General features: G+C 38.6%; 1 protein-coding gene across 1 annotated transcript in view; it reads right to left on the bottom strand.

Moving 5' to 3' along the window:
- KCNH1 (potassium voltage-gated channel subfamily H member 1) overlaps window positions 1–15,485 on the bottom strand; it is a 705,904-nt gene that overhangs the window by 588,250 nt on the left and 102,169 nt on the right. The window contains exon 4 of the mRNA XM_007952936.2: window positions 6,686–6,814. Within this exon, the coding sequence (XP_007951127.1) occupies window positions 6,686–6,814 (129 nt within the window). The remainder of the gene's footprint in view (window positions 1–6,685; window positions 6,815–15,485) is intronic.

The following is a 15,485-nucleotide window of genomic DNA, read 5'->3' as shown; positions in this document are numbered from 1 at the left end:
AACAACACCCTACTTAAAAACTACTGGATAAAAGATAAAAATAATAATAATAAATTCCTAGAATCAAAGCAGAATGAAAACATAACATCCCCAAATCTTCTAAACACAGCAAAAGCAGTGCTCAGAGGTCAATTACTCACAATAAATGAACACATCAAAAAAGAAAGTATCTTTAATGATTGGAAAAAGAACAATTAAAAAGCCTACAGTCACCAGAAGAAAGAAAATAATAAAGATTAAAGCGGAAATAAACAGAAAAATAATAGAATCAACAAGATTAGAAATTGATTATTTGAAAGGATAAATAAAACTGACAAACCACTGGCAAAGTTTAACAAAGGAAGAGAAGGAGAAGATGCAAATAACATGAATAAGAAATGAAATGGGAGGTGTCACAACAAAACCAGCTAAAATAAAAAGGATATCAGGATACTATGAAGAATTGTACTTCAACAAATTGGAAAACCTAGAACAAATGGACAAATTTCTAGAAACACATTACCTACCTAAACTAACACAGACTGAGGTAAAAAATTTGAACAGATGCATCACAAAAGAAGAAATTGAACAAGTCATTAAAAGAAAAAAAAAACCTCCCAGCAACAAAAAAAGTCCTGGCCCAGAGGGCTTCACTGGAGAATTCTACCAAACATCCAGAGAAGAGCTGACACTGATTCTATTCAAGCAATTTTGGAACACAGGAAAGGACAGAATATTGCTGAATTCATTCTGTGAACAAGCATAACCCTGATACCAAAGTGAGGAAAAAGACACCAGCAAAAAAGGGAAGTTAGACCAATATTCCTCCTGAACATAGACACAAAAATTCTCAACAAAATCCTAGCCATTATAATCCAATATCATATCAAATACATATATATATATATAATGATCAAGTGGGATTCATATCAAGTACACAAGGATGGTTCAACATAGAAAAACAATGCACTACATAAATAAAAGATAGGAACCTCATGATCATACCAATCAATACAGAAAAGGCATTTGACAAGATCCTACATCCATCCCTGATAAAAACTCTTAGCAAAACAAGAATAGAAGGGAAATTTCTTAACATAATGAAGACATATACACAAAACCAACAGCCAGCAAAAGAAAGATACTGAAACCATTCCCCTTGCAAACAGAAACCAGACAAGGATGCCCTTTATCACCACTTCTATTCAATATTGTATTGGAAGTCTTAGCCAGAGCAATGAGGCAAGATAGGGAAATAAAAGACATCAAAGTTGGTAAGGATGAAGTAAAACTATTCCTATTTGCAGATTATATGATGCCACATATAAAAAATCCTATAGACTCAAAAAGAAGGTACTAGAACTACTGGAAGTATTTGGAAAAGTGGCAGGGTACAAGATGAATGCACGAAAATCGTCAAATTCCTCTCTAATGAAGAGAACTCTGAAAAGAAAATAATATCATTTAAGATAGCTACCAAAAAATGAAATACTTAGAAATAAACCTAACCAGAGATACTAAAAGGTTATACAAAGAAAACTGCAAAACACTATTGCAAAAAAAAAGAGAGAGAGAGAGAGACTTACATAAATGGAAAAATACGATACTCATGGATAGGAAGGCTTAACACTGTGAAAAAGTCAATACTACACAAAGTGATCTGCATATAAAATGCAATACCAATCCAGATTCCATCATCATTCATTAAAGAAATGGAAAATCTTATCCCCAACTTTATATGGAAAGGAAATAGAACTTGGATAAGAAAAGTACCACTAAAGAAGAAGAATTAATTAGGAGGCCTCACATTTCCCAAACTCAAAACCTACTGCATAGCCACGGTAGTCAAAACAACCTGGTACTAGTACAATGACAGACACATAGACTAATAGAACAGAACTGAGAACCCAGAAGTAAATCTATGGACAGCTCATCTTCAACAAAAGGCTGAATCTATGAGATGGGGAAGAGATAGTCTCCTTAACAGATGGTACCAGCAAAACTGGATATTCATTTGCAAAAAAATTAAAGAGGGCCTATACATCACATCATATACAAAAACTAACTCAAGATGGATCAAAGACCTAAATGTAAAACTTGAAACTATAAAGATCATCAACGAAAAAATAGGGGCAAACTTAGGGATCCTAATTTATGGCACAAATACCCTATCAAACATAACTAAAAATACACATACAACAGAAGATAAAACTAGATGGCTGGGACTTCCTGAACACCAAAAACTTATGCACATCAAAACACTTCTTCAAAAGAGTAAAAAGAGAACCTACAGACTGGGGAAAAGAATTGGCAACAACATGTCTGACGATGGACTAATCTCTAAAATCTATAGTAAAATTTAACACGTCAACAACAAAGAGACAAACAATCTTATTTAAAAATGGGCAGAGGATATAATCAGACACTTCACCAAAGAAGACATACTTGCAGCCAACAAAGAAATGGAGAAATGCTCACAAAAATTGCCGTTAGAGAGAGAAAATCAAAACAATAATAAGATATCATTTCACATTGGCAATAATGGCATTGATCAAAAAAACAGAAAACAAAAAAATACTGACAAGATTATGGAGCGATTGGAACTTTCTTATACTGCTAATGGGTACAATGGTTCAATCATTGTGGAAAATGGTATGGCAATTCCTAAAAAATTGGAGAAAGAATACCATATGATCCAGCAACCCACTACTAGGTATATACCCTAAAGAAATAAGAGTCATTACACAAATAGATAAATGCACACTCATTTTCATCACAGCATTATTCACAATAGCAAAAAGATGGAAACAATCTACAAGCCCATCAGCAGAAGAACGGATAAACAAATTATGATTCATACACACAATGAAATACTAAGCAATGTCAGAGAACAACAAAGACTCCTCAAAATACCTCAGAACATGGATAAACTTAGAGGGCATTATGCTGAGTGAAATAAATCAATCACAAAATGACAAATATTGCATGAGACCACTATTATTAAAAAGTCAAGAAAAGTTTACACAGAGAAAGAAACATTCTTTAATGGATACCAGGGAAGAGAAGGGACAGGAGGTAAAATCACTAACTAGACAGCAGCTTCCATAGAGATATCACCTCAGAAACCCAAGGAGGGGCTGCTATGAGTTGGATTCAACTCGACAGCAATGAGTTTAGAGAGTAGACTTGCATTACCTTTGTTGAAGGGAAAGACAATATATAATAAGGGAGAGGTCAGCACAACATGACCAAGACAAAGGAAAATACTGGGAGATTCACAAGAGTAAAGGTCAACAAAAGTAAAAACTATTATATACAAAATCTTACAATAACAGTAATAACAAACAATAATCTACAAGTAAATATATAGGTAGACATGCAAGTTGTACAGATGTGGGAAAGTGAATGTAGAGGATATTTCTACATATGTATTTGTGCTGCAAATATATTCAAGGATATAGTAGAACATACAGGGGGCAAAGTTTTGAAAATGTCTTAGCTATAACCAAACTCCTTGAGGGAATGAGTCACTGGGCTCTGGGACTTAGGACCACAGTCTCGGTGGATATCTAGGTCAATTGGAATAACATAGTCCACAAAGACAATGTTCTACATTCTGAGTAGTGAATGACATCATAAAAACTTGTGAGAGGTGCTCTAAGATGTAACAATTGGTCTCTCCTACACCAGTGCAAAGAAGAGTGAAGAAAATCAAAGTCTCAAGGAAACAGTTAGTCCAAAGGACTAATAGACCACATGAACCACAGGCTCCACTTCACTGTGACCAGAAGAACTAGATGATGTCCAACTACCACTAATCACTGCTCTGATCAGGATCACAATAGAAGGTGATATATAGGACAAAGTTCAATATCATAAACAGACTAAATTTACTGGTCTGATAGAGACTGGTGGAACCCTTAGGATTGTCGCCTTAGACACTCTTCAAGCCTGCTACTGTCCCACCCCTATGAATCACCTTGTAGCCAAACAATAGACAGACCTATTTGTATATCTAGATCATTTCTCTCAATATTAAGAAAACAAAAATCCTCACAACTGGTCCAATAAACAGTTTCACAATGGATGGAGAAAAGATTGAAGTTGTCAAGGACTTCATATTACTTGGTTCTACAATCAACACCAATGAAAGCAGCAGTTAAGACATCAGATGATATATTGCATTGGGCAAATATGCTGCAAAAGACCTCTTCCAAGTGATGAAGAGCGAAGACATCTTCTTGAAGAGTATGGTGTGCCTAACCCAAACCATGGTATTTTCAATTGCCTTTTATGCATGTGAGAGCTGGACAATGAATAAGGAAGACCTAAGAAGAGTTGATGCTTTTGAGCTGTGGGTTTGGAGAAGAATGCTAACAGTACCATGGACTACTAAAAGGACTAACAAATCTGTCTTGGAAGAAGTGCAGCAGGAATGCTCCTTGGAAATGAGAATGGCCAGACTTTGTCTCACCTACTTGGTCATATTGTCAGAAGGAACTACTCCCTGGAGAAAGACATCATGCTTGGTAAAGTGGAGGATCAATGAAAAAGGGGAAGGCCCTCAATGAGATGGATTGACACAGTGGCTGCAACGATGGGCTCAGGTACAACAAAGATCATGAGGCTGGCCCAGCACCAGGCAGTGTTTCATTCTGCTGTGCATAGGGTCACTATGAGTTGGAGATGACTTGATGGCACCTAACAACAACATTTATTACTCACTTTAGTTAATAATAACACCAGGGAGAAGTGTACTCCTCAGTACAATCAACCATACGAGAGCAAAGAAGGAGCATTTGCCCAAAAACAAAGCACAGAAGGCAGGAAGAGGCAGGGAAGAAAGGTGAATGGAAATGAGGAACTCAGAAAGGAAGTGGGAAGAATGCTAATATTCTAAAGAGATTACAGCTAATGTCACTAAACAAAAAAAATGTGTATAAATTGTTGAATGGAAGATTAATTTGTTCTGTAAATTTTCACCCGAACCACAATAATAATAATAATAATAATAATAATATTATTAAAAAGATGGTCATTCTAAACAGTAACATAACATTTAATCATGAATGAGTCCATCAGCATGTAATACCAGTTGCCCTGAGCAACGTCCAATTAGAAAGTAGAAATCAGGCAATTACAAATCTGCAGGGGAAAGGGAGACTTGAGGAGGCTGAGACACTGGCTGAAACCAAAAAGTAGTCTTGAAACCAAAAAGAGGCTGAAATTAGTTTATTGAACTACTGGATAGCAAAAAAAATTAGGGAGCATTAATATGCACAGCATTGTGCTCTAAGCCCTATAAATGTTAGTGTCCCAATGTGGTCTTTGAAATCTTTAAAAGCAACAATATCACTTTAATGACTAAGGTGCACTTGACCCAAACCATGGTTTTCTGAATCGTTTCATATACATGTAAAAGCTGGACAATGAAAAAAGAAGACTGAAGAAGAGTTGATGCATTCGAATTGTGGTGTTGATGAAAAATGTTAAATATACTATGAAATTCCAGAAGAATGAACAAATCTGTCTTGGAAAAAGTACAGCCAGAATGCTCCTTAGAAGTGAGGATGGTGACACTTCATCTCACGTACTTTGCACATGTTATCTGGAGAAGGACATCATGCTTGGTAAAGTAGAGGGTCAGTAAAAAAGAGGGGAACCTACAATGAGATGAATTGACACAGTGGCTGCAAGAATGGACTCAAGCATAGCAACGATTGTGAGGATGGTGCGGGACCAGGCAGCATTCTGTTTTGTTATGCCTAAGGTTACTAGTCAGAGTTGACTCCACAGCAACTAACAATAACAACAAAAGTTTCTAGATACCTTCAGAGGACATAGCCCCTGATAGAACATCCACATGATGCTTTATATTCCCTCCTGGAATGCCCACTTAACAATCAAACTTTTGTCACATTAATAATGATATGCCCTAATCTGATGCTCCTTTGGACTCAACTCTCATCTCTCTGCTACTCCCAGAAATCAAGACAAGCAAAATTCTGGCTACCACAGAACCAGGCAGCAGTGCAACACAAAATATCTCCAAAAGTAACATCTTGGTTATCTTGACCACAAGCTATGGAAGTGGGATATGAGAGTGGTGCTACAACACTCCCAGACCCCAAATCTATATGAATAGCATGCCGCCTTTTGTATGCCTCGATAAGCTGGACCTCATCAAGGGTATCACTCTTCCGGAAACCCTTTTCTAAGTTGCAATGCTATTCAAACAATAAATGTCCACAGGCTTAATCAACCATAGAAGTAGAGATGTACTAATTTTAAGTATCTTGAGATGCTAGAACTCAATCAAATCTAAAGAAGTTTATATATAAATGAGATAAATGTAAGTATGTGGCCACATAGACTGCTCCACTAGAGTGACTAACATCTGTCATGTGAAAACATGAAAAGATTCTGATGATACCAGAGTTGCCCAACTACCTTCCCCTAGTGAACCTTTCTCAAAAAGGGTTAATCTAAAAAGATATGATTCAAATACTTCCCTAAACAAAGCTTTTTCCATCCACTTTCCCTCCCCCAATACATTCCAGAATGTAACACTTTAACCAATGTAAACAAATGTTTAAATCCTGATCATTTTGCAGATTGCCTTGGCAACCTCAAATTCTCTGTAACTAGAGCCACACTAAAGGCAAAAAAATGCATAAATGTATTGGTACAAATAATAATTACGAACCTTTACATGAATCATCCTCAATTGGCTGCTTGAAAGCTGTTATGTCACTGAAAGTGCAAAGAAATAAAACCACTTTATCCTGTTCATTTCGAATTGGAGCAATTTTCACAAAGAACCACACAGGTGTCCCTGAAAGAAATAGCAAAAGGTTGGTCAATAATTTGCATTCTCATTTGAGAGGCTAAGGAAGCAAAGACTTGGAAATGAATAGGTACAAATATTAATTCATTTTTAAAATCATCTCATTTCTTCAGGTGCCAGGCTATTACACCATTAATTTCTTTTCTTGCTGGAATAAAAACTTTCACAATAACTATTTGGTGGGGGGTTTTTCTGTTCAAATACATTTGTAAGTACAGATCTCTTAACTCTTGAACAACTATTTGAAAATCCCTTTTGATCTTCCAGAAGAAACCTTAAAGACCTAAAGACTTACCTTAGACCACATAGGGCAAATAAAGAGTAGGAACAAAGATAGGCATTGCCAACCATGGCCAGCAGACCATTGCAACCCCTAATTTCAAACTCCATCCATTGCTTAAAGGTTCCACTGTCAAAAGTCCTGTTTGGAAGTCCATTAGTTGGACTCACATTCTCAATTGAGCATGTGCCAGAACCTACATTTCTAAGTCCCTCCCCAAAAAATAAAAATCCAAAAGGTCCAATACATAACAAATGACAAGACATTGAGGATCACCACAACAACTCTCCTGGCAAAGGCTCCACAGAAAGGGGAGGTTTGCAAGAGGGTTTGGATTGCGATCACATCAGAGCTTCAAGAAGCCCAATGAATGTGTTTCAACTTCTAATCCTTGTTGCTGAACTAGAGTTGGGGTTAAGCAAGCTCTTTCTAAGCATAGTCACAGAAGAAAAGGTGGACAGGATTTATCAGACTGACTTCTCAGAGCAGAGCCACCCATTCAGGCATGTATGGCCAAATATCTGCACCACACCAAACCCTGACCTCCAAATAATAATTAGGGAAAATGAAATAAACAAATGTTTTCTATACATAGAAGCCACCACATCTCTTCTGTGTAAAACATTAACTGAGACACAAAGCAATGAATGGTGTGTTCTTCCCTGTCTAGTTCTTATATCTCCAGTTCCTTAAACAGCATCTGACATATAAGAATAATTTAGTAACTATTTGTTGAATTTTGAAAAATTGGAATAATACTTTACATATTGTTTTATAATATTTTAAATAAAAATACAGCAAATAGTTCCCCATGTTCTAAATACTAAAGAAGCTTCTCATGCCTTCAGCATTTTATATACATTATTTTATGAGCTATCAATCAGATAACTCACTACATTTTTTAGGTGAAAATACATTTCTTCATAGGAGCTTTAAGCAGTCATCTGGGTCTTTCTGTCCACAATCGCATCAAACTCTCTTCTATACAATACAGACAGACAGACAGACATCTCTGAATAACATTAGGATTTGCCAGTCTAACTTGAAAATAACTAGGTTACAAATTAGACTTTACCATTTATTCACATATTTCACCACTCTAAAATGTACAGTCAAACAGGCAGTAAATACATCAAATGGAAATATATTCTCCTTAAATCTTGATTGTCTTACATTTTCATCAGCAGTTAATTTTAATCCTTAGTCCATTTTCTTTCCACACCATTTTCAGCTGCCAGTTTCAGTGTGCTCAGAGAAGATAAACTGATTATAATGTCATCCTTAGAAAAATATTCTTTGAAAGAAAAATTCACTATACAAAAATCACACATTTCAAAATCAAGAAAAATGTAGCCTTTGAATTACCCACTGTTTTTTAAAAGTTTTTGTTACTATTCCTCCGAGTCATCTTCTCAGAATCTGCAGGATGGTAAAGCATTTTCAATAAAGCAACAGAGAATTTAGAAGAAAGCATGACACTAATCAAGCCTACATACCCACAGCTCTCAGTTGTATCCTAACTGTTCAGAAAAAAAAAAAACAGATAAAAAAAAAAAAAAACCCTTTTTGTCCCCTAAAAAAAACTTTAACCAGTTTCTTTTCAAATGGTAAACCAGGAAACAATCCTAATTTATCAAACTAGTAATAAACCAGGTAGAGGAACCCAACTCAGGATGTCCAAAACCAAGAGGCTCATCTTGCTGGAATCCCCAGAACCATCTTCTCCACAGCTGCAGCCATAAGACCACAGATAGCCCTCCATCTGCAGGACCCAATGCCTGCAAACTTGTTCCAGCTGGGGCCGTGCCATCTAATACTTATATTCCATTTATGATTATTTTCTTTAAGCAAAATAATAAATGGTACATGATTTATTTTATTTTTAATTGTGATTTGGGTGAAAGTTTACAGAGAAAATTCACTTTCCCTACAGCAGTTCACACACATGTTGTCTCATGACATTGACAATTTACCACAATGCAACAGCTCCCCTCCCACTTCCTCCCGATAGTTACCTCTTCCCTATGTCCATCCCTCCATGTACTCCTGTCCCCTGAGCTGTCTCCCTGTACATAAATAGCCCCTCTTTCTCCCATGATTGTTCTCTTCAAGGAGTGTATCTACCTCAGGTACATGTTCACCTCATATGCCTGTCTTTTGTTTGGCTGGAAGCCACAGGTGTAGGTTCAATTCCAGACCTGAAGGGCAGCTAGGGGCCATAGTCTTAGTGGTTCCACCAGGTTCTATCAGACCAGCAAACCTGGTCCCCCTTTCCCCCCCGCCAAATGATTTTGAGTTTTGTTCCACATTGTTCTCCCTCTCTATCCAAGGTCTCCTCCACAGAACCCCCTCTGAGTGGTTGATAGTGGTAGCCAGGCACCATCTAGTCCTTCTGGTCTCATAGTTATATAGGCTGCAGATCAGACGGTGTATCAGTCGCTAGGACTAATTGTTTCCAGGAATCTTTGATTTTCTTCATTTTTCTTTGCTCTGGACAAGAAGAGACCCATCATTGCACCTAGATGGCTGCTTGTAAGCTTTTAAGATCCCAGTCCCTACTTGCCAAAGTAGGAGGTGCAACAATGTTTTGTGTAGTATGTTATGCCAATTGAGCTTGATGTCCCCTGCGACTATGGTCCCAAACCCACAGGTTCAACTATTCAGTCCCTCTGGGTAGCTGGCTGTGACCAAGAAGTGACTACAATCTTGTCCCTTGTTGCTCTACTATACACCTGGGAATTCAGATCATACAAATATAGGACCACTGTCTGCCAACCCTATACATGGTCTTGGGTACACTCCCTGCTTCATTGTTGTTGTTGTTGTTATGTGCCGTCGAGTCGGCCCCGACTCATAGCGACCCCTCCTTGGGTTTCCGAGGCAGTATCACTACGGAAGTAGGATTGCCCAACCTTCCTTCCGAGGAGTGGCTGGTGGGTTTGAACCACCAGCCTTCTGGTTAGCAGTCAAGTGCTTTAGCCACTATGCTACCAGAGCTCCTCCCTGCTTCATAGACATACCTAAATAGTTCAGCCTGTCCACCCATCTATCCACCCATATACCCTTGTTTGCCTTCACTGACAATGCAGTACTGTATGTGCAAAAGGGTTCATCTTTGTTGTCTGTACCTCCCATGTACCTCTCTATGTCTTCCTCTTCTTCAATGCCACCATGTTGATCACTCACATTTGGTACATTGCCCTTCTCTTCACCCAAATCAATACTTATCTCTAACCAGAAGAACTAGATGGTGCCCAGCTACCAATGCCAACCACTCAGGAAAGGATCAAATCTGGAGATCCTGGATAGAGTGGGAGGGAAAACGTGGAACAAAATCCAAAAACTCAATAATGACCAGAATTACTGGTCAGATGAAATCTGATGAGACTCCCAATACTAAGGCCCTAGAATACATTCTGCGCCTGGAATAAAACTCACCCCCCAGGAGTGGGCTCTCAGCCCAATAGTTAACAAGAGGTACACTCAGACCACTCAACCCAGGATGATGCACCCACATACTCTATGGTAATACATCCCTTAGATCAATAGACTAAGGGATACCAGAGGACCAACATTCAAATTGAGGAAATGCAGGACAAACAGGAGTGCATAAATATGAGGGGCACAGGGAGAGGGTTACAGGGTAGGGAGGGGAGGAGATTGGGTTAGGGTTGGACATGGTGAATAGGGAATGAAACTAAATGTACGCATTATGTTGAATATAAAACAAGCTCTTAAAAAAATAAATAAATAAATACTTATCTCTACCTATCGCACAGTGTTCCTTCCCCTCCCCTCCCACCCCTGGTAACCAACAAAAAAAATTTCTTTCCATATATAAACCATTCTTTGACTTTTACAATAACGTATATTTCACTTATGATCTTTGAGGTTGCTGATGTTAACTCACATCTCCTATATTGTGAGAGCCATTATATTAGTCATATTTTTCATTTTCCTCAGCTCATCATGAACTCTCCCCACTTTAACAGATCAATCCGTTTAAATCTGTGTGCTTCTCTCTCACAAACTGTTCCCATCATTTCCTTCAAGAAATGTTCCCTGGCTGACCACATACTACTCTGGTGATTCCATTTCAGTATCTAAATATGTATCCTGTACCAAAAATTCATGGAGTCAGTATGTGTTACCTTGGAGTTCATCTTGAGCTAACCATGGGGGCTTGCTGATGTAAAGAACCTTCTTTTCCCTGACCAGGCATTTCCTGTGGAGGGACATATGTCAAAGGAACTCCCTGTGCTTTTCCCCAGGAGTGGTAATTTGGGGGACAGGAACAGACATATGTAATTCCCTTCTCCTCCCTTGTTTTCCTGTTCTCCATCCTGTTCTGCTCTCCTGTGATGTAAATGTTAGGGGAACAGGCAAAGAGCAGGAGAGTTGGCTGGTGGGATGAGAAGCCTACAGTTTTCTAGTGCTACTTGACACAGGTAGGTAAATCTGACTCCAGCATTCAGTTTTAGAAACTCATTTGTTCACAGATATAGACTTTAGTCTATATCTGTCTAGGGTCAGATTTATTAGACAGAAAGGTAATATTTTAACCAATATTTGCTCTGTATCTCTGTATCTCTCCCAATTGGTTCTGAACAGGGCAGGGAAGGATACTGCTATGCACTGGCCCTTTCAAACTTTAACAACTGAGTACTCTTTCTTTAAATAGGTTGTGATCCATTCCAAGGGCAGGACATGTGATCTATTGTCTCTGTATCACCTTCTTGAACTCCATACCAATGGCATCTAATGTAGCATTATGCACAGGGTCATGTGAGACTCTTGCATTGCTCAATTCCAGGGAGCTATGGGAAAGTTGTGCAACTTTAGGTGGTGCTCCAGGAATGCTTGCTAAGTTTCAAAGAAATAAATCCTACATCCTACATCCAGTGTCTTAACTTTTGCCCTGTTGCCTTCCAAATTATTACTACACAAACAATCTAAGAAAACAAGTGTTCAGTTCTGGAAATCTTCCAGAAGAAAATATGAGTCCCTCCTGGATGACAGTGACCAATGATTTCAATCTTCTCCTCTTATAAGAACAAAGCAATTTTATCCAAGGATACATCACTCAGAATTTCAGTATATGAAGGAGCAGCTTCAGTTGCAGGTGGATTATCTCCAGCTGAGAGCCTCTCAGAAGTCCTCGACTCCTTGGGAACCCTTTGACTCTGTTTAGATATTCATCTGAACGTCGAGGCAGAGGTTGGGCCAGATGGCTTCCAGGAGTTTCTCTCAGAGCCCAGATTCTGCAGCAAGATCCATTTCATCAAGATGCAAGGATGGCAATGAATGCAGGAATATTTACACACACTCTCTCTCTCAGGAAAAGAGGGTAAAATTCTGTCTCCTCATCCATTTACCATGGAAAAATAGAGAAGAGCAAGCATGTGAAGTCTTATTCCTGTGAGAATGTCAAAGGGTCAATAATAAACTCTCTATTAAAGGAGGATCAATGCACAAACCCAGGAAAAACACAGCACCTGACAACCTGATTGATGGCAAAGGCTGCTGCTGAAGAGAGGCTCTTTCCAGGCCAGGGTGCCCAGGGGAAGAGCAGCTCCAGGTAAGACACCTTGTCTTATTACTCAGTGATTCATGTCCCTTATGTCACTTCCTTGAGTCATGTAGTAATGAACTTGACAAACTAACCTGGCTTTGGAGTTCCTCAACCTTGATAGCCAGATGATAAACAAGAAAGGCTCAGGGGTATGAGAGAATTTGTGACCTCCATCAACCTTCCTCCTACCCTAGGTCTCATCACAGGGCCTCTTTATAACCAGGCAGCTAGACCACATTTGGGGGGCAGTGAATTACTTAATATGACTCTTCTAGCCGTGGTCTTTGTGACTCCCACCAGAAGACTGAGTGTGACTATGCAAATGTCAGGTGCCTGTGGCCCACCAAAGGGATTGGATAAATTGCTAATACTGTAAATAAGGTACGTGGCACACTTGTGGGGGTGTGACCATGCAAATAATGTATAAGGAACCCTAACATGGGGATTGGTCAGTTTTTTCATTCCATTAGGCTTAAAATGAGCCACCCCTGAGGTGGAAAAGGGGACTCTCACTACTATCAAGAAATGAAAGCCAGAAGTGGAGTGCATCCCTGGAACTAAGATCCCTGCACTGAGATGACAGAGAGACATGGCAGCAGAGGTAGCAGAACCAAGAGACCTACATGAGACAGAGTGGTGGGCTTCCCAGCCCATGAAGAGAGAAAGCTGAGCGCCTTTGGGCAGGAGCCTTGCTGGTGTAGTAGGGTACCTCTCTGGCCACCTATGAGCGAGTTAAAAGAGCTTTGTAACTCTTTCCCAAGCAGGACAGAGGCTGAGGCCAGAGAGAAGCATGACTGCAGCATGGCTGAGAAAAAGCTGTCCTGATGGAAGAATTGTATCCTGAGTTATTTCTGATCCTGAATTGTAACCTGTTACTTCCCTAATAAATCTCATACTAGTGAGTATTATTTGTTAGTTCTGCAACTAATTATCAAACCTAGCAGAGAACAGAGTGCTGTGGGAGGGATGTTTGGTGTCAGAATTGGTAAAAATGTTGAAGAGTGGCAGCATGTCTAATCTCCATTTCATAGGAATTGGCCTTGGTTTGTTGATGTTATGGATCTTTCTTCCCCCCTGTGAAGTTAGAGAAGGTCAAAGGATGCCTGCCCAAGCCCTTTTTGCAACACTCAACAGCAACAGAATCAATCAAGCCACTGTGCATTGGCTCTTGGGAAGGGCAATATAGTGTTGGACTATTCCAATACTTGCAGAAACTAGTAAGGAATGGTAGCCTGCTCCAGGAAACAGACTGATTGATCTGAAGTCAACTTTATTGTGACAAGTGACAAGTGTAAAAAAGTTAACTCAGCAACAGGGAGTAATGGTGGACACTGGCCATTAGAACATCAGGTTTGGAATCCCAGGCCTTGGATTTGAGTCCTGTCTCCCTGTTTATTGTATGCCTTGGCCACATCACTTTAACTCCTCTTAGCCTGTTTCTTCATTTAGGAGCTCTGGTGGCATAGTGCCTAAGGCATGTGACTGCTAAGCAGAAGGCTGGCAGTTCAAACACATTTGTAAAATGAGTTTTAACCAACCTACTTTAGATTGAGTAAAAATATACACGTCTGATAATATATGTTTTAAAACTATTACTTTCCTTTATTCATTCCTTTCATTGAAATTTCTAACCTGTATGATTGAAATGATGAATTTCACCTCATAATACTATTTTGATGATTTAGAAAGAGAGCATATCTCAAGATGCTTAATGAAACTCTGAAGCTGCCTTGACTTGTTCTAAGGGAAGAGGGCCAGTCTCCTCCATAATATAGGGAAGCAAGAAAAATCAATGCTTAAGTCCCAGTGTAATTAAAATTTTATTGAAGAGCACAAAGTAAAACCTGAATAACCAGAGAGAGTTGTACTGTAGATGAGAAGATTCAATTTTGTAAAGATGTCAAATCTCCCCCATTTAATACATAAAATTTAATGCAATCTCAGTCAGAATCTCAATTCTTTTTTCCTTCTTGAAATTTGATAAACTGAAATTCAACTCCAAAAAAAAAAAAAAGGCATAAAAATGGCCAAGAAATTTTTTTAAAGAAAAATAATGTTAGGGAGGGACTATACATAACTAAGATTCACTGATAATTCCATTCTTAGGCATATACCCGAAAGACCTGAAAGCAGTGATATGAACAGACATACGAGCATCAGTGTTCATTGCAGCACTATCCACAACAGCCAAAAAGTAGAAACAATCAAAATGTGCATCAATTGATGGATAAGCAAAATGTAGAATATATATACAATGGGATATTACTCAGCCACAGAGAGGAATAAAGTCCTGATGCATGCCACAGCATGGATGAATTTATGGGGCACAAATGCTGAGCGAAATCAGACAGACACAAAAGGGCAAATATGGTATATTACTTACATAAAATAAGCAATTATACCATTAATTATCATAAGTAATTAGTGATTACCAGGGATAGAAAGGAAGGGGATAGTGGGGGATTTTGCTAAGAATGCAGTGAATGTATATTAACCATGGTGGGATAATTTGCAAAAAGCAAGCAAGTTGCACAACTGAAAGAATGTAATCAATTTCACTGAAGTATACACGTAGAAAATAGTGAAATATTGTATATAAGGTTGGGCAATCTACTTCTATAGTGATAGCACCTCAGAAACCCAAGGACGGGTTGCTATGAGTCAGATCCGACTTGACAGCAGTGCATTGCATTTTATTTATTTATATATATATTCTCCACTTAGCTGAAACCAGGCTCTCTCATGTGATTTTTGATTCTCCCTGGATTCTGTCAAGTGAATTCTTTCTCCTACACTCTCTGAACTTC

The sequence above is a fragment of the Orycteropus afer genome, unplaced genomic scaffold (genome assembly GCF_000298275.1).
Source record: "Orycteropus afer afer isolate SDZICR_OR568_19922 unplaced genomic scaffold, OryAfe1.0 scaffold00013, whole genome shotgun sequence".
NCBI lineage: Eukaryota > Metazoa > Chordata > Mammalia > Tubulidentata > Orycteropodidae > Orycteropus > Orycteropus afer.
Note: the sequence above shows the minus strand (reverse complement) of the source record. Positions and strands in the feature narration are given on the sequence as shown.